Source organism: Echinops telfairi, unplaced genomic scaffold (assembly GCF_000313985.2).
Source record: "Echinops telfairi isolate 266 unplaced genomic scaffold, ASM31398v2 ScPeMD7_7400;HRSCAF=8409, whole genome shotgun sequence".
Taxonomy (NCBI): Eukaryota; Metazoa; Chordata; class Mammalia; order Afrosoricida; family Tenrecidae; genus Echinops; species Echinops telfairi.
The window spans coordinates 9,011,550-9,037,639 of NW_022111300.1; the positions used below are offsets into that span (position 1 = coordinate 9,011,550).

The 26,090-nt window shown below is 52.3% G+C and overlaps 1 protein-coding gene across 1 annotated transcript in view; it reads left to right on the forward strand.

Annotated features, from left to right (window-relative positions):
• The window catches only part of CABLES1 (Cdk5 and Abl enzyme substrate 1), a gene marked incomplete at its 5' end in the record, with an annotated part of 98,388 nt that overhangs the window by 45,069 nt on the left and 27,229 nt on the right, over positions 1-26,090 (forward strand). The window contains 2 exons of the mRNA XM_004703066.2: positions 2,658-2,750; positions 17,033-17,110. Coding sequence (XP_004703123.1) covers positions 2,658-2,750; positions 17,033-17,110 — 171 coding nt within the window. The remainder of the gene's footprint in view (positions 1-2,657; positions 2,751-17,032; positions 17,111-26,090) is intronic.

Genomic DNA, 26,090 nt, shown 5'->3' on the forward strand with positions numbered 1-26,090 from the left:
AGAGAGAGAGAGAGAGAGAGAGAGAGAGAGAGAGAAAGAAAGAAAGAAAGAGAAAGAAAGAAAGAGATTGTAACCCTAGGTAGCCCACAGACACAAGAAATCCTAGAGACAGAGCAGAGGCAGGACAGAGCCTGGGCCTATGTTCCGACAGCTGCTCTGAGAACCTGGAACCCCGAGCAGACAGACTGGGTTTGGAGGTTTGGAGTGGGGAGCAGAATTGTTGGGTATTGGCCCCTATTCCACCCCAAACTGAGATCTCCAAGAAGCATTTACTAAGTGTCCTTTCCAGGTTGTTTTGTTTTGAAGGGATCTTCATAAAAAATCAAGTTAGGACCTACAATAAGGGCTGTGGCCAGCAGAGGCCAGTCCCTGGAGCAGGCCATCACGTTTGGTAAAGGAGCGGGCAGTGACGCCGAGGAGTGTGTTCTCTGGGATGGACTGCCACAGTGGCTGCCACATGGGCTCACGCATAACAAGTGGGGTTCGTCCTGTTGTGCACAGGGTCTCCGCGAGTCGGAACCCCTGGAGCCCCAACCTCCAGGGCTGTTGCTCTGGTGGCACCAAGGTCAAGTGCTCTCGTGCCAACCAGAATGTTTGTGGCTCCAGTCCCCCAGCCACTCCCTGGAAGAAAGAGATGACGTCCTTTTCTAAAGCTCCCTAAAGGCCCATGTATTGACTTGCTTCTCACTCAGTGGCCTGCTAGGATAGCGTAGCACAACTCCCTCCAGTTTCCAGGCTGTAAAATTTGAGGGAAGCAGACTGCCTCCTCTTTCTCTCTGGGGCTCTCGCCACCGGCCTTACTGTTAGCAGCCCCGCCCTGGGCACGTCCCAGGCGCCTTGAAGCAGAGATGGGCCTGGGTGGGGAGCCACCACATACGACTGCTGTGGCCTTGAGGAAATCGCCGAACTTCTCTGGGCCCCAAGGTGTTCTCACCTGTACACAGGAGGGGTAATAGCGTGTACCTCAGAGGGTTCTTGTAAGGGCTCAAGAGTGCAGATAAAAAGTGCCGGGTACTTCCCAAAGACAGGCTCGTTCCCTCCTTCCCACTCTTCTCGCCTAGAACAGGACGAGACCTTCGTTTTGAAGCATCGCTTGTAAGCTCCGTGTTCCAGGTTGGCCTTCCTGTTTCATGGGCTGCCCTCGCAGGGCCTGGGACAAGGCCTTCCTTTCCCAACTGTAAAGGGACCAAAGTTGCTCCCCAGGTGAAGGGCAGCTTGCAGTGTCCACTGTGCTTGTCTGTCCCTGAAAAGAAGACAGACTGTAGTGTGGGAACAGGAAGAGCAGGCGTAAGAAGGGCTGCCCTGCTGTGCCCCCACGCCCCCCAACAGCAACACTGGTTTCGTAGCTGCCAGACCCAGCAGGCACGAGGGTGGTATACACGGAGCAGGACAGGGCCTCCTCTGCCCCTTCCCTGGCCCTGCCTCTCGGCCTCTGTGTGCTTTATGGAGCTCACGGGCAGCAACTGGGGGATGTCCAGGCCCGACCACCCTCGGGGGCAAATCAAGCCTCGGCGTTGCAGTGGGTGCTCTCCAAGCTCTTCCCAGGGTGCCCTCCCCCTGCCATTCTCGTGTCTCCTTGTGGAACCTCCTGGTTCCCACTTTACCTGAGCCCTGTACGTCCAGAACAGCCCAGATCTCGCCGTTAGCCTTGGGGGACAGGCGTTGCGTGCTCTCTGACTCAGCTCAGAGGCACCATGGCGGAGGGCAGGAGCCGGCTCTGGGCCCCATGGTCACAAAGGCTTAACTAAATATCTATCTATATATTTATTAGGCAGCAAGAACTCAAGCGAGAAAAGATAGAGTTCTCTGCCTAGAGAAAAGACTAAACTCTAGCTTTCATTTTAGAGTATTTTGCATCTTTCTTTCTTAAAAAAAAAAAAAAAACGAAAAGAAAGTTTTATAGCTTCGAGTTTGCCAGGTGACTTTGAAAGCCATGTGCACAAATCAGATCTTTTTGGTCTGTGTTCTGATCTCTCAAAACTGTGGGAGCAGGGAAATGTATATTCTTGGTGGACAGGGAGGACATTTTGGATAGAAGTCACTTATTTCAACAAATATTTATTTTAAATGTATCTTTTTTTAATAAAGCAACTGGCCAAGTCTCTGATTCTCATTCACATTGAAACTGTGGCTCTCTGGACATACTCACACTGAGGGTTGAGGCAGCTGTCCAGATAACTCAGGCCAAACTCCTGCTACTGAAGAAAAACAATTCAGGGTTGTTTTTAAACTGAATTTTTCCAGTGGTTTTAATTTTTTCCCTCCTCCTGCTTCCTAAATTCTTTAAATCTACAGTTTTCCAGTTCCACTTGCTTTTGTTGATCCAGGATGAGTCTGTTGAAGAAAGATGGCAATAGAGAAAAATGTTATTTGGAATCCTTGCAGGTTTCATGGTTGTAACTAAGGACAATCGTTTTCATTAGCCAGCCTCTGGAGACCCTTATAAAATCTCAGTGTTATCAAGGAAGCTGTCTGTCATCGGGCTTTTTGCAAGTTTCCTTGCTCCCCGCCGTATTGTCTTATGATTCCTGCTGACTCCTGGCTGCCTTGGGGTGACTCAAACCGTTTGTCTGGTCTTTCCTTCCTGCCTTTGTGCAGAAAGATGGCTCAGCTGTCCAGGCAACTGACTGTGTTCTTGAAACGGCCCTGTTTTTCAGATGCCGAACTCTCTCAGGTTCGCCCAGACCAAAGAACTTTAAGAAGATTCATTTTATCAAGAACATGCGGCAACACGATACCAGGAATGGCAGGTACTACACAAACAGCCGGGGCCCTGCCAGGTTTCCTGCTGGGGGAGCATGTGGGCTTGGGCGGGGAGGGGAGAGAGGTGGGGGGGAAAGGGGTGGTGGCGGGTCTGGAGGCCAGGGCCAGGAGGTGGGTGCGGTTTTACTTGCCACGTCTCAGCAACGCTCCACCCCGCACTTTGCCATGTCATCATTGACTGTCGTTGTTGTTGTGGATGATATGCACAGCAACACACGTCCACAGACCCAACAACCCTCCATGCTTAATTCAGGGACACGGATGCCCGTCTGCGAGCTGTGCAGTCATGCACGCCCCTCGTTGTCAGGACAGCCCTTCACCCTGAACAGAAATGCGCTGCCTCCTAAGCTTCCTGTTTCAACCCACATTACAAAAGACAGCTCTGTTATTTTATTTTGATTAACACAGGATTTCCCCAAATAGTGAGAATATGGAGTCCTTTTCTGTTTCCCCCTCCAAAGAAGGCTTATTAACATCCTACCTAAAATACGTACTAGACTTTCTGTTGCTGTTCTTTTAGACTCCAGGGCAGGCCAGGCCTCCATTGGTAGGTGCTGTGGAATCACTTTCCCCCACAGAGTGGAGCTGCCCCTGTGCACAGGAGCTCCTGCAGCCCCCCCCCGCACACACACACCTCCTCAGAACCATCGAGAGGAGTCTGTAGAAAGCGGTGCTTTCTGATGGCCACTCAGGGCTTGGTGAGGCTTTTCAGCCCACCACCTGCTGAATTTTCCACAGTCCTCAAATATCTTCTCATAGGAAACGTTGCCCAGGAACACAGGATTTCGTGTTTTGTTTGTTCTCTTCCACTCGATGGGTGGTGGTTAATTTTTTCCGCCTGGGCCATGGGAAGCGCTTAGCCACGCTGGTGGCGGGTGGTTTAAACACTTGGCTGCTAGTTGGACAGGGGCGGTTCAAGTCCACCAGCGCTCTGCGGGAGAGAAGTGACCGTGTCTGCTTCTGGAGGGTTTGCAGCCTTGGAAGCGGTGGGCTAGTCTTCTGCCCGGGAGGGTTGGTGTGACGCAGCATCAGCTCAACAACAAGGAGTCGGTTGGGTCGGATTCTGCAGGAATAAATCATTACTCCACCAGGCCTGCGGGTGGACCTGGTTTGGTGCTGCCTTTGCAGACTCCGGGGTGTTAGAATCACAGCTTTGCCACCGCAGTCTTCCTCTCCACCGATTCTACTCCTGGGCCTTCAGACACTAGGCCCACATGCTTCTCCCGCACTTTAGTTGCTCTTGGAGAAGGCTATTAAATGAACGTACGATGGTGGAGATTTACATCGCAGTTACAGTAACTTGCTTGACAACAGAGAGATCAGAACCATCGCTGCCCACACTGTTAGTATGACTGGCAGAGTCCCCTCATCTCCACAGGGCGGCAAGGGGTACAAAACCCCAGACACTCTGGGTTCCCGCCACACTCCCAAACTCCGCAGCTCTATAAGCCGCCCCAGACAGCCCTCTGCACTCACCTGTGATCCGGGTTGTGGTTTCACGTGAGCCAATGAGTCAGATACTGCCGTAGAGTAGAGGGCTACCACAAAGGCTACTTTGTTTGATCTCCTGATGGAGAGAGAAGGCCCTCTAATCCCTGTAAAAGGGAAACGGTCAGTCCGTCTTTGAGTTAGACTCACGGAATGATTGGGACCACTGTGAACTGCAGTTTGATGGCACAGAGCACCTCTCCCGCCTGGGCCACATGGACAGTTCCAGTCTTTAAAAGCGGGGTTTCTGGAAGTCCGTCCTATTTTTTAAAAACAGGCCAGGGATTTGATCTTATGTCTGTTGCTGTGGTCCCTGGTTAGCAATGTGGAAACAGTCTTCGGTTATTCCTCATGCAACAGCTCATATGTTAAATGCAGCACATACAGTTGACTTACATAGCTTTGATCTGCTAAATAGAATGTCCAGAATCCCCCTCTTAATGCCTTTGCCCTCACTGTCTGTCTCTGAGGATGATCATGCCTTATTTGATTACCCACACCTATTTTCATTTCTTCTGTGGCTCCTATTAAAGTCGGCCTCCCACACGATATTTTTAGTGTAATTATGCCTGATTTATTTACATCTATGTTCTGTGTGTAAACTCTCTGTCAAACAGACATAGAAAAGCCTTTAATTCCTAAATAAGATCAATGACAGAGCCAAAGAAGGGACCCAATTGCTGCTGCCACCTCTCCCCTCCAGGTGCGCTCTGGGACAGAAAGGCAGACTACTCCTGGGCACGGCTGGCTGGTGAGAGGGTTAGTCCGAGGCTTTGGATGAGTGGGATTTTCCAGGGACCTGCAGAGTCTATGCCCAGGCACGCCCTGACCCGGGAGCTACAGAACCAGCCAGGGCAGCATGCAGTCGCTTGCCTCTTTGCTGGAGGGGTTTCTCAGAGAGAACCAAGATGGACGGCTAGTTTAGTAGAAGATCTGAAGGATGGGATTTGGAGCAGGAAAGAGGTCTAGGAACTGCAGGCACCGAGAAGGTGGCCGGTTATGCTGCCCCTGCTGAAAGCCGGCTTTGCTGTGGAAGAAGGAGACCGGCCTGGAGGTGCTACCCTGCCGCGCCCTGGTCTATTGGCCAGGCTGGACTCTTCTCCGGCAGATGAAAGAAACCAGAGAAAGTCAGAAAGAAAGATGGCTGTTTCTGAGGTGACAGATGGAAACCGTGGTCGAGAGCCTGGTGAAGGGGAGGCTGTATCCCAGACTGTGGAGAGAGGAAAGGAGAATTGCCCCCACGGCTCAGCGCGGGGCTGCGGGCATGCAGGCATGCGTTCTCCCGTTGAAGGATGGCTCAGGATGTTTGCATGAGTCATCCGCCCAAGGACGGACGGTGTGATGCCCAGGGGCCTCGGGATCCTGCCTCAGGTGCACTGACCTGCCTGTGTCGCACCCACACGAGAGGAAGGAAGGCCTGCAGTGAGGAATCCAGCCTCTCGGCTCGGGGACCTCCCCACACAGGAGAGTGGTTTACGGGAAAGTCTGCGGCCTCATGGGAGACTTCGGCCTTCTGGGATGAAAGTGGAATGGCCTGTCTAGGTGGTGGTCTGCCCTTTCTTGTCCCCAGAGAAGAGACTGAAATGGAGCCGTGAAAATGAGTGTGTGCCCTTCCCCAGCCCCCAGCCCCCACCTCCCAGACACACACACACACACACACACACACACACACACACACACACACACCTACACCTACACCCTCCCAGGCAGTGCCAGATCCCGAGACCCCTTGTAGTGGTCCCTGGATGTTCTCCCCTGTGCTCCAAGGCTCTGCGTCGAGACTCCCCGCTCAGTAGCCCCTGACTGAGTGGTGGATAAAGGCTCCTGCAGTGAGGAGCACTCTGGCTCCCAGTCTCAGCAGGGACGAGGGTGTCCTTCCGAGAACAGATGGGGACCAGCCATCGTGAGAACACAGGTTTGAAGCACAATTTTAAAATGTTGTTGTTAGGGGCTGTGGAGTCTGTGCTGACTGACCGTGACCCTGCGTACAACGCAACACTGCCCGGTCCCTGACCTCCTCACACCAGTGCTGTGCCCGAGCAGCTTGTCGAAGCCCCTGTGTCAGTGCATGCTCTGTGGGCATGGTCATGGGTATCCCTGAGCCAATTCCAACCCGTAGTGGCCCCGTGTGACAGAGAAGAACTGCCTGGTGGGGGGAGGGGGGGCTTCTGGGCTGTAACCTTCTGGGGACGAAATCTGCAGGTCTCTCTCCCTCGGAGCTACAGGGTAGGTTTGACCCACCAACCCTTCCACTAGCAGCCAATCACTTTACCTTTGCAACACCAATGTTTCTCCACACACGTGACACAATTTCTATCTCAGATGTAACAAGTGCAAAAGTAAAAAGAAGAAGAAAAGAGACATCTAGAAATCAGTAGCTGAGAGACAAGTATAAAGAATGCCGAGGGAGGCTGCCCTGCAGCATGCACTGAGGAGTGTTCAACTGAAGAGAAAAGCCAGCAATCGACGACCGACCGCGAGGGCGTTTGAAACTCCACTGGGAAGAGGAGAGGACAGCACATCAGCAGCAGATGTCCCCTGTGGCTCGCTGGCCTTTAGCTGCATCCGCACCTGTCACTGGGGGTGGGGTGGAGTATAGTATCATCGCTAGAAGCAAGAAACCGAATCTCTGCTGAGTCAGGAGATATTTGTTGACTAAATGAACGGAGAGACCATTTGAAAGACTTCCCCGCTGCGGGACTGGAGTCCAGGGAATGGAATTGCAAACGCTCTGGAAAGTGCCCTGGCCAAAGGCCCGGAGACAAAAGGGATAAAGAAACTGGGAGGATCCAAAATGTAACCCCCCCTTCTAATTCACAATCCCTTTTTAAAAAGTTGAGTGATCATAGGTACTGAGGGGAGAAGGGCACGGAGAAGTATTGCTTTAGGGGAGCTGAGCTCCTGTCTGGGGCAGTGAGAAGCATTAGGAAGTCGGGGGGCGGGAGATAGTTGCGCAACCCGGAGAACGGAATGTCACTAAATTGCTAAGTTTCGTTAAATGGCAAACGTTGGTCGCATATCTGTTGCCGGAAGAGAAAACCAGCGGGGAACTGCAGACATACTCCATCTAATGGCTGGCAAGTGTGCCTTCCGGAAGGAGGCCGGGTGGCGGCAGAGGGTAAGTTGTTCTGCCCATCATGCCCCTAGCAAGCCCGGAGGTGATTTCGCTGGCAGGATTCGGGGATAGGTGGTGAAGCAGATGGTTTGGGAGCTTTCGGGAAAGAGTGTGGCAGTTGCGGGCAGTCAGCGTGCGTTCCTGTAGAAATAAAAGCCGTGTTAAATGGACTTCGCTTCCTTATTGAGGGAATAACCAGATCAGCAAAGTCATGGGATGCCGTAGACACCGTCCTTCTTGATTTCAGCAGGACAGAGCCTGTGGCTCGTTACAGCAAGCCCCCTGGACAGCATGGGGGGAAGCGGGCTTGGTGATGGGGAAGCTGGGGAGACTCCAGTGGCCAACTGACCCTGAGAGCTGACCATCACGAGCCTGAGGGGGCGAGGAGGACTAGCATGTTTTTATTTATTTCATTGAGCACCATCTCCTCCGTTGTGTGTGGCAGTGACTGGCGTGGAGGCCAGTAGGCACCATTGCCCATCACGCGGAAGGCCAGAAGCAGGGCCAGTAGGGGAGGGGATGAGCACTTCAGACAATAGCTGGCTGTGCTAGACCCAGTTCAGTGAGATAGCAGGGAGCGTGGAGGCGTGTAGTGTGGGTAGACCGTGAAGTGCAGCATAGGAGAGACTTCTCAGAAGTTTATGTCAAAAACATCTTGGCATTTAGGTGGACAGTGTGCTCCGTAAAAGCTCATCACGTGTTGCAAGTATGGAGAGAGCACGTTTAGCTTGTCCCAACAGAAACATAACCAACCGACTGCCATCGCCCGAGGTCAGCTCACAGAGACCCTATACGACGGAGCAAACCTGTGCCGCTTCTGGCTGTGTATCTGTACGGGAGCAGACAGCCATCCCCTTCCCCCACCAAGTAAGGCTGGTGTGTTGAAACCACCCATTTTGTGGTTAGCAGCCCCGTGCTTAGCCCACAGCTCTGCTGGAGCTTCCGAAACATGTCCTTCTTGCTCCTGGCCAGAGACAGTGCCATCTGTGGTGTTGCAAAGAGCGTGTGTGCCCTGTTAAGACCTTCCGTTTGTTTTCGGATGGCAGGTTCACATGAAGCATAGTGGGAGCAGCCAGACCTGCTCAGGTCAGGTCTCCTGGAAGCACTTATGTTTGAATAGCCGTTTTGCTGGAAGGACCTGTGTGCTTCTAGACAGAGGATGCCTGCTAACGCAGTTCCTCGACTGTACAAAGGAGGCAAGATCCATGTGTTGCACCTGTTCCGCAGAAACTTACGAGCTACCTTCTCTGTGCCAGTCTGTGTTCAGTGCTGGGGAGGGTGGATTGGTGGGTCCGAAAAACCAAGGCGGTGCTTCAAGGAGGGCAGTCGAGCTGGGGTAGGCAGACAGCCAACAGCTGAGTGAATGTGGGCTGGGAGCGATGGTGTGAGAGGGGCTGGGCGTGTGGGAGAAGGAGCTGCTGGTGCGCTGCAGGAGCCCTGTGAGCCGCTTTGAAAGAGGTGAAGGAGCGGGCCTTGTGGCTGTCCCTGCAGAGCAGAGCAGCCAGGTTGGTGGAACCGCAGCTGCAGAGAGAGCCTTAGCTGGAGTGCTGTCCAGGGGCCAGAGGAACTGTAGCCAAGCTTTTGTTGATGGAGGAAGGAGGAGAGATCCGAGGAAGCAGGGAGGTGGGGGTGAGGACAGGACAGGAGCGTGGGAGGGTCCTGGGCAGAAAAGGGACAGGATCTAGCTTGCATTTGAACAGAGTTATCTGATCCACAATGAAACGCATCCTTCATATGAAAAAGTTCATGGATACGTGTGCTGTCTTCTAAAAGACAACATAGCACGAGGGGGGGCTTCAAAAAGTTCATGGAAAATCTCATTCTCGGTGAATTCCCTTGTTCTACAAAGTTGGGTTTTCAGAAAATGTGAATGGACCTGGAGATCTAAAACCACTATTGTATGTGAATATATATATATATATATAAAAGTCAAGTCCTACCAAAGGGAACAGACTGGCATTTCCCTATCTTCGTGGTTCAATATGAATGGATTTCTTTTTATACGAAGTCCAGAAAAGGTCCCTAAAACACTGTTCCTCAGGGCAGGGCCCACAAGGCCTCTGAAATGAGCCCTTGAACTTCCTGTGAGGGAGCGGCGTGGATGTCTCGTGGCTGCCACTCAGAGCTGGTCACCAGCCTGCCTCCGTGCTGGGAGAGGAGGTTAAATGGAAGAGCAGACAAATCCCAGTCCTCGGGCATAGGCTGAATCCCTGACAGCGATGAGTGTTCACGGACCTCGGCCTGTGCACACCCACTTCGGGTTTCGTGCTGGCTAGCGGAACAGATTCATCGGAGCAGACGGCCTCTCCCAACACCGGTGTCCAGTGACCCTCCTGGTCTTGTTGGCAAAGAACATTTCCTCGTGGGCTTTCCACTTCCTGGCATTCATCGGCATGTGTCTTTGGGATTCCTGGGGGAGCAGAGCCCGCGTGGCAAAGAGGTATGCTCCTCCCCAGGCACATAGCTCGTGTGGGCGTTCCCAGGTATCCTGTGGAAGGTGTCCAGCTACGCGCGGTGGCCATCATGTACTCTGTACATAAACCCCTGAATCCTGGGACATCTTTGAGATTTCACTCCGAAGAGATGGGGGACGTTGCAGTGAGAGGACTGAGCTCTCTCTCCCCTTTAGAGGAATTTCCGAAGAGATTTAAAGAGGTGAACTAGAACGCTTCCTCTTTAAAAGGTGAACTCTGTAGTAAAACACAAATGCTTACGTAAGAGTTTATTTAGCACCCTTTCGAAGTAGAAAGATAGAACGTGTGGTAACAGAAGTTGGCGTGCAGCCTTTCCTTCATCTGCCAAATGTTTCAGAGGGCCGGCGGGAGGACGTTGTTACTGTTAAGTGCTGTCAGGTCCGCTCCAGCTCACAGCCACGCACAGTCATTGCTGTGTCCGGGAGCTCATCCGGGCCAGTCTGTCAGCCATATGGAGTTTTAAAAGCGAGCTGGAAGAAATGGAACATTTCAAAAAGCTAAATCCGCTGGTTGCCAACTCTGGACTGGCCTTCTTAAAGGAAGAAAGACCCCATTTCATTCTAACCCTGGACTGAACCCATCTGATTGGTAGATGTTGAATATCTTCTGGAAGGCACCGGCCAAGATCAGCCCCTCCCCAGCCTGCTTTCCTGCTTAGGACATGTGCTTCTCTTTGAAGGATGAGAACCCAGCGGAGGAAGCATCCTAACGCATGTCATCATGAGTGCTCAGAACCAATTGTCTGTGGCACTTCGGGGTGAAGAACCCCTCCAACAATCCCAACCTTCATCTACACTCCCTGTTTGAGAGTTCTCAAGAAAATGAGAATCAGGAGCCTGGGTTAGATCAATTAAATTGATATACCGATAGTCTGTTCTGACTCATATTGACTTCATGTGAGAAGGTAGAACTGCCCCTTCAGTTTCTGACACTGTAAATCTCGACAGGAGCAGGTTGCCTCATCGTTTCCCCCCTGAAGTGGCTGGTGGGTTTGAACTGCTGACCTTGGCAACTAGCAGCCCACCTTGTAACCTACAAGCCTACTGTGGCTCCTTAGGTAGACAGACAGATAATGTACGTGCATGTGTGTGTGGAGAGAGAGAGATTGTGATTTACATCAAGGTATTGGCCCATACAATTGTGGGAGCTAGACAGTCTAAATTCTATAGGTCAGATAATAGAAAGAGTTCAGAGACAAGAGAGAGCAGTAGCTGGGTCTATAGGTCAAAACACTCTCTTAAGGAACTCCCCTTCAGTTAATTTATTGCATTACATTACATTGTATTGCATTACATTACATTACAGATGGTGATTACATCTTATTAGATTAGTTTGCTGTGGAACAGTCCTTAGCCTAGTGTTTGGTCAAACCACTGAGTACGATAGCCCAGCGCAGCCCAGTTGACACATAAAGTTAAATCTCAGTTCCAAACCAGCCTCTTCTTCCACTGAAATTCCCCCTAGAGCTGTTTACAAGTATGAGTGATGGGAGGAAGAGAGAAGCTGAGATGAAGCCAGCTTCCCTGGAGAGCAGCTCTTCAGAGCTAAGGAGGCGTTCACTCTCAGAGTACAGCCTTGAGGCTGGAGGCTAGGTCAGCCCAGCCTTCCCAGCTTTTTACAAAATATGGAAGTCGTCCCAGCTTTTTGTGTGCCTGCAGAAGGCTTTGTAGAGAAATTATTTTCAGTCACAAGCAACTGTGCCTCTTGTATAACCGCGTTGCTATAGAGCTCAGGGTCCCTAAGTTCTTGTTGCCTCTTTCCAACCAGTCGGACTCACAGGAAGCAGAACACGTCAGCAAGGGATGAAGAAATGTTTTAGATTGGACTCAACTTTCCTTGGTTCTGTCTGGATACAGGGCCTGGAAGCCCAGAGCCCGCCAGTCTGGACCCCTCTAGTGCGCTCCTGGCAGGAAACTGGCCGTTCCAACTGCACAGACTGCTGGAAGAGGGCTGGAGAGCCTGAGGAGGCAACTTCCTGACGCCCACAGTGCCACGCTTACCTGTGTCCTCCTCCTTCCCTGACTCTCCTGAGGCTTTTGTGAGCTCCCCTGTAAGGCCAGGCCCTCTGCCTGGAGCGGGTCACCCAGGCAGGGGTGATAGGAAGACAAACACGTCCGCAGATAATAATACTGCCCCGTGGAATCAGAGGGCTCCTTAGCGGTTGTGCGGTAGTGGGGGGGGGGGGTGCGCGGGGTTGGGTGTTGTGTGTTTTGCTTTGTGAAGGAACCCTGGTGATCTGTGAACTAGGTACTGAACTGCTAACTACGGGGGAGGTTGGCGGTTCAAACCTGCCAGCCATTCCATTCTGTCTGTCTCCACTAACGAGTTAGTCTCAGACGCCCTAGGCAGGGTCACTGTGAGCCCGAATGAACTTGAAGGCAGCGAATTTGGTTATTTGGTGTTGGTATTTTTGTAAGCTCTGCGGGCGCTCCATCCCACTGAATTTGTGTCGGCTCCCTATCTCCACGCCCCACCCTGCCCTGTGCCCACTCCTTGCTCTGCTGGCCTGGTGCCCTCACACATCCCCGGCACGCTTCTCTTCATTCTGGTGTGTGCGTTCCCTGCCCTCACCTGTGACAATCCCACCACCACCTCCAGAGGAGCCCCTGCTGTCCCGGCCCCGCCCCACCACTCCTTCTGTCTCCTGGTTCACCGTCTGTCTCGGTAGTTCCACATCCTTGTCCAGAGCTCTCTGTGCTGCAACCTTCTCTCCATCCCACCCAGGCCAGGGGGGCGCTGCAGAGAGCGATCTTGGACCCCCTGCTCTTCTCTGCTTTTGCCCTTGGACTCACGTGACGCATGTCTTAACAGTGAGTGGAGGGAAAACACCCATCCCTCAGTGGCTAATGAGTTCTAGAAAGGAAACTGGAACAATCTTACCTTCGTTTTTCTTTTCCATTCTCAGCATCTCACTACTAGCTCATGAGAGAGAGAGAGGCCAAATTGTCTTTGTTTCCGCTTTTAAGAGAGCATGAAGTGTCTCGGGAGGCGGGAGGAGCGTGGCTCTGGCAGGTGCTGTGTCTTCGGCTTTCATTATTTCCATTGTCTCCCAACATCAGTCCTGGCAGACTTACTTGCACACGGCAGCCGTAGCCCCTTCTGAGCAGGTGGCTGGGGCCCCAAGAAAGGCGGGGAAGACTGTGACCAACCCCCAACATCGTGCAAACACCTCGAGTCTGGGCAGTGTGTTTCTTCCAAAGGGCCCCACCCGACCCCGCCTGGGGGACCCCAGGCCTGCCACCCTCGGGCGCCACGTGCCTGCAGCCCCGTGCTCATCCCACACAGCTGCCAACGTGACTTTCTTGCCTTGGCCTTTTGAAGTTGGCTGCTTGTTTTTACGTTCTTAAGATAACATTCAGCCTATAAACGTAGTATTCCTGCTGGAAACAGCCAGCATTCTCACAGCAGCCAAGGTGCCCCAGAGCACGAAGCTAGTGTTTGGTGGAAGGTTGGGAATGGTGTCGACACCGCCCGCCAGCACTGGATGTGGACCATGGAAGTTACGTCAATGAACGAGTCCCATGGATTGCAGGCAACGGGGCAGCCCCTTGTGCACCATCTGGTTCTCTGGGCGGTTGTGTTTGTCTGGGTACTGTAGAGAAACAAATCCACAGAAACTCATGTATAAGAGAGAGTTTTATATAAAGGTTAAGTGCACATCAAGAAAACATCCCAACCCAGTGCTGCCCAAGCCCACAAGTCCAACATTAACCCATATGTCCGACACCAATCCACAAAGTCCTCCTCCATCTCCCAAAACACACACTATGACACTGACTGTAGGAGGAAAGCCGAATCAGTGACCGTGTAAGCATCTCAGCGCTGGCAGGGGTCTCCACATGGGTTGCTCCAGCACCCAGGGCTGCATCGGGGTAGGTCCATGTGGCTTCTCCTCAGGGATGTCTTGCAGGAAGTGAGCCTTTCCAGCTGAAGCAGGGAGCTGGCTAAGGCAATTGCACCATGGTCCGACCATCAGAAAGCAAGAGACCCGAGAACTAGAAAGGCGAGGCTCACTGAGCCATTTATCCCTCGGTCCTTCAATTAACCCCACGTGTTTATCAGCCAGGTTGGCACAATAAACTAGCTACCTCAGCGGTGCCAGGGCTACTGTGCCCAGAAGTCTGGAAATGCGAACCTACCCCAAGGTGACATGGAAGAAAGGCCTGATGATACCCATCCAAAGTGGTCCCAGCCTTAAAGACTCACTGGAGCAGCTCTGCTCCGCACATGTGGTGTCACCATCACTCGGAATCGGCTTGACGGCAGCTGGTGCATCCCCGAGAATGCGGAAACTCTGCAGTCCGAGGCCTCGGGAAACACTGTTTTTAGGACCACGATAAAACAGCTCCACAAAGAAGCGAGTCCGATGGCGGTGCAGCTGTAGAGGGCGCGCTGTGCTCCCCAGAAGGGCTTGGGAGACACCAGGTACCCGGACGGGTGCTGCTTTTCCCTGGCTGGATTTTTCTTCTGAGGGCAGATGTTTACATGGAAATATGATCTTTAATTCCTCAGAGACCTGTCTCCCTGCTGTTAACACCTCTTTTGAAGTCAGGCTCTCTTGTATAATGCTCTCTGGTCCTCTGCACTCCGAGTTCAGTGTCATATGTCACCGCTGGGAAGACTCGGGGGACTTCCGGGCTGCATTTGGGCATGAAGGGAGCCCGACCATGGAAGGAGGCAAGCCCCCGGAGGTGATCGGTCTCTGAAGCCCACCAGAGATGAAGTTTGGAGTGACTCTGTGACAGAGCCCCCACCCCCTCATCGTGCTTCTTGGCTTCATTCACTCTGGGGGGACCACCAGGTCTCTCTCTGCCAGAGCTTCAAACGGGTTCAAGCTGCCAGCCTTGGGGTTCCAAGTGCTTAACCATTGTGCCACCAGGACCCTACTGCCTTTACACCACGCTGCTCGAAGTTGCCAGTCTGCCTGCTCTGGCAGAGACCTGCAATCCCTGTCTTGGAGCTGCTTCAGGAAGCACGGTGGTGCTGGGAACCTGGACCACGCACACCTGTGGCAGCTGCCGCGTCTGTCTCTGGCCTGATTCTGCAGACAGTGGAGTCCATTAGCCCGCTGGACCCGAGCACGGACAGCCCCGTGCACAAAGATGCCGGCTGTGTCCTTGCCTCCTCCCGCCCCCAGCACCTCCTCCCTTTCTCTGTTGCAGATGTAGGCTGACAATGAGTAGTTACAGGGATGGTGGGGGGTGGGGGTGGGACAGGATGGTTGAAGAATCTCCGTCTGTCCATCTAGAAGGGGCCCAGGCTGAGCGTTGGTGGAATAATGGAGCTAGCTGAACGTGGCTTCAGCAGGTCTGATGTCAGGCTCTCAGAAGCCATCTCCTTCAGGCCCTGGGACTCTGTCTAGTGACCTCGGAGCAGGTTGGACAGCCACACTCCCTAGGAGACGTGGGTGAAGGAAACCTTCCATGGCAGAGTGCCACCTACTTCCTCACTGCCACGGAGTCGATGCCAATTCATCGTAACCCTATAGGACAGGCTGGAGCTGGCCCTGTGAGTTCCCGAGACTAACCAGGGACGGGAGTAGAAAGGCCCGTCTCTCTCCCGTGGAGCAGCAGGTGGTTTCAAACTGCTGACCTTTTGGATCACAGCCCTCATGTAACACTGGACCACCGGGCTCCTCTAGCAGAGTGCAAGGTGCTGTTTATGCATGGTGTGCAAACCTCTTGTGTGCACAGTCACACTCACGGGGCCAGACTTGGACCAAATCCTGAGCGAAGCCAAAAGCCGTGATTGGGGCCCCCACTCAGACCCCATTGACCAGACTCACTGTAGCATCATGGGATCCCTCTTCTTACACTGTGCCTCACCAATCCCGGCACTGGCTTCATTAAGGGGATGGGCCTGGGCGTTGTTGGGCTAGAAGCAATGCTGCTGGTCCTGGGGGCTGAGGGGGAGTCCAGAGAGCCCCGCTAGGACTTAGGGGGATGTGGTCAGGATTCATTGCAACCCTTTGTGCCCACTCTGGACAGGTGTGGGCCTGGTGGTGGTCTTTGCCACGGCAGGAAAGTAGATGAGTCAGGGGTCTCCACAGAGACAGACCCCACAGGGGAAGCAGGGTAGCTAGCCAGAGAGTTCCCCAATGTGCTATGGTAGCCAATGCAGACAACCACAGTGCCATGCTAAGGACAGGGCTCTGGGACAGAAGGGTTGTGTGTTCGAAGGTGGGAATACTGCTGGTTCTCAGCATGGATGAATGATAATGGAGCAAGGATGTGGGGACCGGGAGTGTTGCAACTGGAGAGGCAGAAAGAGCCTGGTTTTCCAGGCCAAGGAACCTGACATTCCTTGAGGGGCGTAGGCAAGTCACCATCATCTCCTCAAAGGCAAGATCCCAAACCCCAAAACTGGATGCACCCACCAGTTTGGTTCTGTGTCTCTAGTTTGAGCGTGACAATTATGGACAGGAAAGACAACAGACGTAAATTCCCCATCTGAAGGGTATTGATATTGTGCTAACCCCCGGCATGCTTTCCTTTCCCCATTTTTTTCTCATCAGCAATTCCCTTGGGCAAAAGTTACCCTCTGATTCCAAGATAAGTACTTTTGAGAGTTTTTTTTTTAATTGTTTTACGTGTCCTTTGATTGCATAAGAGCATCATACAGAACTTTTGCCAGAAGCATCTTTGCAGCAGGAACAAGAGCTAAGATTGATTATGTAATTGTTCCCCTAGCTTATTCCCTGAAATCTGCTGTGAGCATGTCAAAAACATGAGTTTTTTGAAAAAGCAAAAACACAAGAGCCTCCTGGCAGGAGTATGACTCCTGCACCCCCGTCGCGGCCCTCTTGCTGTGGTGGTGTTTCCTACAGAACAGAGATGGGTGTTTGCAGTGGGGCGGGACCGGAGCCCAGCCCTGGCCACCTGGACTCCAGCTTGTGGCTCCTCCAGGGTTCACGCCCTCCACACCACACACCTCCCTGAGCCTGGGTCCGTGTGCTCCTCAGGGAGCTTCACTGGGACCACTCGCGGGTGGGCGGGCGGGTGGCAGCCTGGGCTCGCTCCGGGAGCGGGCTGCCCACCCTCTGGCAGAGGAGGTGGCGGGAGTGTGTACTTACTGCTCAGGAGTCCGTGAATGCTTAATGGCTTTTCCTTTTTTTTGATTTGAGTTTTTGTATTTAGTTTGTTTCTTTGTTGTTCTTTTGTTTTGTTTTGTTTCCTTTTTGTTTGTTTTTTAGAATAGTCCTTATCAGTGGCAGAAGATCCTTCTGTAGTATCTTTTCAGTGCTGCCGTACCGTGACAGTACCCCAGCCGGGTATGTATATCCCTGCATGCTGCGTCGTCATTCCCCGGGGCACCAAGTGGTGGCGCTGGTGCCCAGGATGGGGTCGTTGTCCACAGTGTGCCTTGCTGTGACCCCTCGTGCTTGCTATGTGTGGGAAGCAGAGAGGAAAAAAGAGCTCCACTCTCTTGTCAGCCATAACGCTTCCTTGTCGAAGGTTGCACGTGTGTGTGTCTCCTCTCCGTAACACCGACTGTCTCTGAACGTGTGTTTAGTCACCTCTGCCCATACTGCGAAACAAGAGCAATACGGGTGCCCCACGTCCCTTGGGGCTACGTCCACTTTGGGAGAAAGGTAGGTCAGGAAAGAAAGGAGCCCAAGCCGTGTGGGCACCCCACTTCCTTGCGTTTGGGCTTGGGGTCAGGGATCTGACCAGCAAGCTGGAGCTGCCGCCACCGCCGACAGGCACAGGGTACCTGGGACAGATTCGCTACAGACCAGAAGGCCACTGGCCACTCTGCGATAAGGCCCTCGGTTCATGACAGTAGGTCTCGAGGGCCGGTTCTTTCGAGCCCGCTTCTCATCACTGTCCCTAGGCTGAGCCCGGTCCTCATCAGCGCCTCAGCTCCCTTGCCTTCTTCAACTCCCCTGCATCATTGCTGGCCCCCGGGGGTGCTGTGGGTGCCTACGCCCGTGCTGTGGGGGCAGCTCCCGGCCCAGCTGTGTCAGCGTCGAGCCGGCTCCATGTGCTGTGCTGTGGCAGGCGTTGGAAAGAGTGGATCACCAGGCTTTTCTTCGGAGGCACTTCTGGGTAGGCTAAGGTGACCGGATTTTAACATTGGTAGAGCGGGACAAAAGCGGGACACCATTGATAAAACTCACATCCTGGTGAAATAGCCACATGGCTATTTCCGTATACCATATACCCTAGTTTGTCGTGCTTTCTTTCCAAAAATCGGGAGTTTTTAAAAACACCGCAGGATGCGGGAAAAATTGTTAAAAATCGGGACTGTCCCGCCAAAAGCGGGACGTCTGGTCACCTTAGGGTAGGCCCCACCCACCGACCGACCTTTGGGTTCTCAGCCATGTGTGTTGAACATTTATCACACCTGTTGTAGGAATGCTGTGGGAAGCTGGCCGTGGCCGCTGCTCACCGAATGCTGAGTGGCTTTTGCATCCATGTGGCAACTAAAACACCACCCCATACTTCTGTTGCCCCTTCCAGGGCCCCTGTCCTAGCTCTCAATTTATTCATCTTTTATCATCTTCCATGAGTTCTGCTCCTCTGGTTCCCACTCGCCCACTCCTCCCTTTCCCTTCTCAATGCGTCAGACTTCAGGCCTGCTAGTTCATCGTGGTCTTCACATGGGACATGTCCATCAGTCCATGGGACAGAAAGTAGCACGTCTGTATTCATGGAATCCCGACCCGGGCATGGATTCCCGGGAACCCTGGTGGCGTAGTGGTTACGTGTCGGGAAGCACCCGGCCAGCAGTGAAACTGCCAGCTGCTCCTCAGGAGAAAAACGAGGCTTTCTACTCCCGGAAGGAGTTACCGTCTGGGAAGCCCACAGGGCTGGTTTTACCCTGTCTCCGCAAGTCACTATGAGTTGGAACTCACTCGAAGGCAGGGAGCGGGTATAAGTGCCTTAAAGAGCAATAATAATCTTCTATTTCTTTATTGAGCACCTGCCTTGTGCTGGTACCTTTCAGTAGCTGTGTCCTTACAACAACTTTGCAAAGGAGGTTTTCTAGAAAGAGCAGCAGCAACTTCTGCAGCCCAGAAGTTTAAGCACCAGCTCTGGGTGGCTAGCTGGAAGACCTTACTCTCGGCAGCCTGTTGCGGCCCTGGGTCTGGCTGCCTGTGGAGCAGGCCTATTTCCTGGGGAAACCCCGGTACCAGCTCCCAGACCTGGTGTGAGCCCATTTGGCCAGTTCCTTTTTCTAGTTACAAGTAAAACAGTGGGCCCAGGGACCAGTCTTTGCTTATGCCAAGCCTATACGCACACCTCCAGCAGAATCGGAGTCCTCCGGTGAAAGCTGCCGAGCTAGAGCTGGAGCCAGAACCGCGGAAAGTCACCCGGCAGAAACAGGCGGATGCATCAACTCCTCCAGGGTTTGTGAGACTGGGGATTACTTTTGTTTGCCAGATGTCTCTCACCTGGACAGGACCTGGAGGGACGCTGCCTGTGTCTGCCTCTGTTTTCCAGGTTTCCCCTGCTCACCAAGGTTGATGTCATCTTTATTTAGACACTTTCCATTCGATCTTTTATTGAGAGCTTGTGACTGGGCCTTAGGGATGAAGGTCAGGCAAGATTCCTGGTCTCCTGGAATTTATAATCTAGCCAGGGAAGAAAGATGTTAAAATTAAGCTTCTGAGTACTTAACCATAATTGCAATTCTGAATACAGTAAGTCCACAGGGTACAAACACCTGTACTTGCCTTTCAGTGTCATGTAAATTTACCCTCACTTTGAAATGCTTGGATCAGCCCCTACTCAGCAACAAATTCTTCACTGTGATCTCTGTCTCTTGCTGCACCTGCTGATTTCAAAGCCCTGCACACACTCTGGGTGTGTGCTCCCCTAAGGAGGCCTAAGTAGGAAATGCAGGCACCTGCCCTGACTTCCTACAAATGCAACTCAAAGCCACACCTAGGATGGGTCTTGTTTATGCACCAGGGAGAGCCAGAAAAGATCTTCAAGGCTTCCTGGCCAAGGACTCATGCTGTTTCTGGGAGAGAGCTTGGCTTTTCCTTGCTTTCATCGTTCAAGGGTTGATTTTAGTTTCCCCTCTCAAAATAACCATCTCATTTCCAAGTTTTGGGGTCTCCCTCACTACAGGGCCCAGGTAATGACCTGCATTTTGTAGCTAAGATCGCTGATCCTCAAAAGTTGAGTCTTAGATAGCAAGTGTTGAGCCAGGGCAGGAATTTGAACCCGCATCTGCAACCATGGGATTTTTGTTTCATGGTCCACATTGGCAGATGGGCGAGACAAATGGCGTATTCTTGTGAGCCCTCTGTGCATTGGAGTTGTGTAATCTCTGCCTCCCAGGGATGGACAGGCCCCCTGGAGTGACTGGGGTGAGCTTCCCAGCACCGGACCGAGCACCTGGACAGGTACATGGGGTTCGATACTAGAGGACCATGTCTTTCTTACCAAAAAAGGAGAATAGAGGTCATGTCCTCTTGGATAACTGTGGAGGCTTGAGCATTTTTGCTTGGAGAAATCACTTACCTTTTGTGAGCCCGTTTCCTCCTGTGTAGAAGGGGGATGAGAAGTTATTACCTTGCACACTTCTTTCGAAAACCATAGTATTTTATACAAAGCCAGGGGGAAGTCCAAAAACTTAAAATGCCCAGGAAAACTTCACCCAATCCACCGGCAACCACATCCTTGTGGATCTGCATGGCTCTCCGGGCTATTAGACGCCCCCAGGACATCCTAGCTGGAAGCTAGCTGGTGCTAGGGACCCGTGGGTACCTGACAGTGCTGGGCCTCCTTCTTCAGTGCTTCAGAGTCCTCCTGGATCTCCGGACAGGTCACCTCAGAGGATCCTCACGGTGTGGGGCCCTTAGATCTGGAAACCTGGGCGTGGGGGGCTACAGGGCAGAATCTTTTACAGCTATAAAGTATATTAGAAATCAGTTCAAACCCAAGAAAAACTAAAACCAAACCAAACTCTTTATCGCTGAGCCACTTCAGGCTCGAGCCTCCCTCGAGGGCAGAGTACAGCTGTCCCAGAGGGATTCCCAGGATGCGAGTATTGACAGAAGCTGGCTGCCACGTTTCTCCTCTGGACTGGTAGACTTGAACTTTTGACCTTTTGGCTAGCAGCCAAGTGCGTGGCCACTGTGCCACCAGGGCTCCTACCCAAACCCACTACCCCACTGACATCATCAAGCCAATTCTAACTGGGAGGGAACTTCTAGTACAGAGTAGAGCTCCCTGGGTTTCCAAGACTGTATGCCTGTATGGAAGCCAACAGCTTCCTCGTCATTCTGTGGAGCAGCCGGTGGGTTTGAACCACCGATCTTGCGGATAGCTGCCTGATGCTTAGCCCACCGCACCACCAGGATGTCTGCCAACTAGGAAAGTGATTCAAAACATCATCACATAGCAGCAGGATTAAGAAGCCTTCTTTTTAGTTTCAAATTTGTTAATCAGACATCCTATTTATGAATATTTCCATCTACTATAGTTACAGGTTTGTGTGTGTGTGTGTGTGTGTGTGTGTGTGTGTGTGTGTGAGTTTGGGGGGTTTTATTATAAGGAAACTGCTGTGGTCAAGTAATAAAGAATTAATAAACATTAATTTTAGTAAATTATACACCTATATATCAACCTACTTTTAATTCATGTATGTATTAACCAATACCTTTCCACTGTGGGAAATTCTTTTTAAACTGAAACCCTTAGATCGTAGGGATCTCAGGATGGCTGGGACTTTAGAGGTTGCGCATCACCTTCTCCTGCCCAGAGAAGTACCTGTAGGCAAAGCCTAAGCCTTCAGAGCCAATTCTACAACTGTCTTCTGGCCACTCCCACCTGCTGACGTCATGACCTCTAACTCCATTTCCTTGCACTTGAGCGTGTGGCTCAGTCCCCATGTGCCTGATTATTCGGAACAAGCACAGCTTCCCCTGATGGTGATAATGGGCAGCTCCAACCGCATCACAAGAGAGCTAGAATAACAGGAAGCACCCAAGTTCATCCTGAAGATCCATGAACCCCTAGGCACGGGAAACGTCTGTCTGTCAGGATGGCCTTATCTTTTAGTTTTTATCTGCTGGCTACTCCCTCTGCACTGGCGCCTCCTGGGTCCAGTTCTCCCATCTCGCCGTGGTCAGCTTCCTTCTCTGGCTCCAAAGTTCTGCCCTTGGTTTTACACAAAACCGAACACTTATTTTGACTCCAGACATCAGTTGACCAAAGCAGACAGATGGATCTTAGCAGTTGTCTCCTCTGTACTAGGTTAAGTAGTGTCCCCTCTGAAGTCTGGGCCCTTCCTGGAAGCTCAGACTGTCCTCATGAGGAAGAAAGGGGGGTTGTTTCAGATGTAATTCACTTAGAGAGCGCAGATGAGAGCAGAGTTGGCCCTTCATCAATGTGACAGTGTCCTTATGAGAAGAGGCACAAGAAGGCCATGGGGGCAGAGGTTGGAGCAGTGTGTCCACAAGCCAAGGACTGCTGGCAACACCAGAAGCTAAGAGAAGGACAGGGATAGATGCTCCCTTTGAACTTTCAGGGGAAAGAGGCCTAATAAGACCTTGGTTTTTTACTTTTAACTTCAAATAAGAAGACAAAACCCTGCCCTGGAGCCGATTTTTGAGAACAGTAAATTTCTGTTAAATCACCCAGTTTATGACCATCTATTCTGGACGTTGTACGAAACTAATACCCCACCCATTCATGCATTTGACCAGATTGCCCCAGAAGGACCAGACCGCTCCACAAGTTCTGAACTCCCCCAGGTGAACTCCTGCCTCCAGGTCCCATGTGAACATTTCACACTGAGCTTCCACCTGACCGAATCTTCATCACCCGTGGGAAGTCTGGGAAATGTAGTTTTTGGCCTTGCCGAGTATATTTCAAGGAGCTCTGGAAGTGCACTGGTTAAGCAGCGCAATGTTAGCCCAAAGGTCCACACTTCAAACCCACCAGCCACTCCATGAGAGGAAGATGTGTCTGTCTGTGCTCCTACAGATTGCCAACCATGAGCAGTCTCGCTCTGCCCTGCCAGTCCCTGTGATCAGAATTTACTTGAGAGGCAGTGGGGGTTCTCTGGGGGGAAGGGTCGAGGAAAGGGGATTTCACATGTCAGTTAAGTCTGTCACAAAGGGCTTGGCATGGATGTTGTAAACTGGTCTGGTCTCTGCCACAGAAATTCACTGACCCCAAGATGCTAAGGGCCTTTTGCAACAGCCATACCTGCCTACAACAGCCTTTGCCTGAGCTCCCTGAGCTTCAGTCCAACAACTGACCTGTTCCCCCTCTCCTCTCAAGTTGTGGCACCTCTCCAAGCCAGCATCCCATGGTCACAGTGTAACCTACAGGTCTGGTTTGACATAAGGGCTTGCCCTGCCTCTCACCTGTGCTGGCTCTGCTGTGAGCAGGGTGCCTATTTGGATGGAATCTGACCCAGAGGTAGAAGGGCCATTTTCCCAGGCTCCATGCTGGCGGGCCCCTCTCCCTATCTGGGTTGTATCAAACCCCTGCCCCCTTAGTCACCCTCACCACCTCCCACACATTCATTACAGCCGTCTCTAATCAGATGTGGGGATTTCTTGGCCTGCTTAGACCAGAGACTGGCTATGGGCTTTGCTCATGCCCTTCAAATAGCACAGCCACTGAGCCCAAGTCCTACTGATTGTTACCAGGATGAACACTATTCATAACAGCAGACCTTTGGGCTGAGCACAATGAGCAAAGGCGGGGGGAGTGGGGAGACACTCAAAGAACATGTCGGCCCCTCCCAGAAGCAGAGCATCACCCCTTCTCCTCCTGTAGGGACTCATAGAGGGTATGTGCCAGGAAAGGCATGCCAGCGAGCACAGCTGCTCGGGAGCCCGGCAATGGGAGCACTCTGCCGTCCACATACGACCAGTGCTCCACGGAACTTGGAAGCCATCTGGTCTTGTGGTCCACAGACTTTTCATTATTATTCGCTGCAGAAACTTTGCTTCAACACACGTTCACACACAACAATGAACAAGACAGCCAGCCTCAGAGCGATTCCAGAGAACCCCATTCATTCCAGCTCCTCCCCCACTGTCCCTCCAAGTCCCACTCGGAAAACCACAGTTCTGGTCCCACTGCCATTGCTGCTGGTGGACCCGGCGGCCAGGGGCAGGATGCTTCCGGGGAAAGAGCTGGTGGTCGGCAGATCCCCCATGAAGGCACGTTAACTAGCCTGGCTGAGCCCCGGTCACTCAGCGGTAACATTGACTGTAGGCACTGCCTTGGGAGGTTGTTGAGAGCATTTAATGATTAAATGACATCTGTCCCAGGGCTCAGAGCACCAGCCAAGCTGTGCATACTCAGCAAGTGAGTGTTGGAGTTCCCTCCCTTTTTTTTTTCTTTTTTCTTCAAGCTCTATAGGGTTTCTATTTTTTCATTAAACAGCTTTATTGGCACTGAATCCACATATCATACAATAGTTCATATCAAGCACAGTTGTATAATCAGTACCGCAATCAATTTTAGAACATGTTCTTCCTCCTTGTACTCATTGTTATTCATGTGATTTTTTTTTTATCGTGGCAAAAATCTACACAAGACCGTTAGCAATTCAACAACTTATATCCGTATAATTCAGTGTCATTGATTTCGCACCGGTCGCAGGGCTAACTGCTCCATTGATCTTTCTGCATCTGCCCCGAGACGGCAGCATCTCCGTCTGGCTCACGATGGCGGAGCCAGCCGTGCGGTCCACAGCACGATGGATTTATCTTCTGATCTGCTTTTATATGCTCTTCACATTTCCCCCTCAATGTGCATGACCTTGAAAGAAAGTTGGGAAGCTACATAAAAATAGGAGAAAGAGACCCAGAAGTGACCCAGCGCCTCACCTCCTAAACAAAACCATCCTTCCTGCCTAAGTCCGTTTCTTTCCACTCCTCCTCCTCCCACCCCACGGGTAGGTGTGTGCCACCGGAGGAGAGGCTTGTTTGTTTGGCTCTTTCTTGCTGGTGGGAAGAAGCTCTGCCAACTCCCACCTTTCAAGACCAGCCACGGGGAGCTTGTTAGTGAAGAGGAACAGATGTGGACCACCTTCTTCACTATAATCGGAATGTCAGACCTTCCCAGAGCCGTAAGCGCTTCTCACAGGAAGCTTTGAAATGATACCGTTTTCTGGGGAACGTCCCAGCCTGAAGCCAGCTTTCCCTGCATCAGCTCCCGGGTTGCCAAGGCCAGCCTGGAGCACTTGGCCTTGCCTCCGGATTGGTCGCTGCCTTCTTTCTAGCCCAGATTTCTGGTGCCCTCCGATGGCAAAGTGGATTGCAGGCACCTTCCTCAGCGCTCCAAGGTCGGCTGACCCGACTTCAAAAGCAATCCGCTTGTCCCAGTGCCTCTACCTGTGACCCATTGCCGCCTCCTATCCCCCAGATTGTGCCCCTCCCTCCTGATCCCCGCCCTCCTTCCCACTGCCACCCAGCTGACTTGGCAGCTTTGTAGAGCAGAGGAGAACTTCCCCTGAAGGTTTCCAACCCTGTACACCTGTACCAGCAGACAGACTCCTCTTTCTTCCTCCCAGTAAGTGGGTGGTGGGTTTGAACCCCCGACTTTGTGGTTAGCTGTGTAATACTCAACCCATGGCCCCACCAGGGCTCCTGCCACGGGACCAGGGATACAAAATCGAGGAGATGCAAAGAAATGTTCTGGGTCCAGCCATAAGAGAGGGAAGGAATTGTGCAGAGCAGAGGAGAAAGCGCCCTGGAGCTCAGAGACGTGAAAGGTGGCTCAGAGAGTGCTGCGGGACCTGCTTTAAGATGTGGCCGAGGTCAGCCCCAGACCCGGAAGCCGAGAGAGACCCCGCTTCCTCCTGCTGTCTCTGTCACCCGCTCTGACCTTTTGCACCTGTCCCCGGTGCTCTGGCTCACACAATGTGGCTGGCTTGGGTTTTTTCCTTTTTTAGGCTAAAAGGGCACTTATGGGCCAATCTCCATGTATAACATTGTGTTAGAGGGAAAATGCATTCTGAGTTCCAGACAGCCAACTCATGAGTGTTTGGAACCCAACCCACTCCTGAGGGAGAGACTGCAGGCATTGTATCGAGGGCTAGTCCAGGGCTGCCCCACGCCTGCCTGCCCTTCTCCCCAGGAAACTGGCGCTAGTGGCCCAGTGCTCCGTTTCCTGAAACACATGGGCCTCATATGGGTTGCTAAGTGGACCTAACCAGAGGAAAGGACAGTAAACCCCGTTCAGGTGTGGCCATACAAGATGACACAGCAAAAACCAAACCAAAACCGTGTGTGTGTGTGTGTGTGTGTGTGTGTGTGTGTGTGTGTG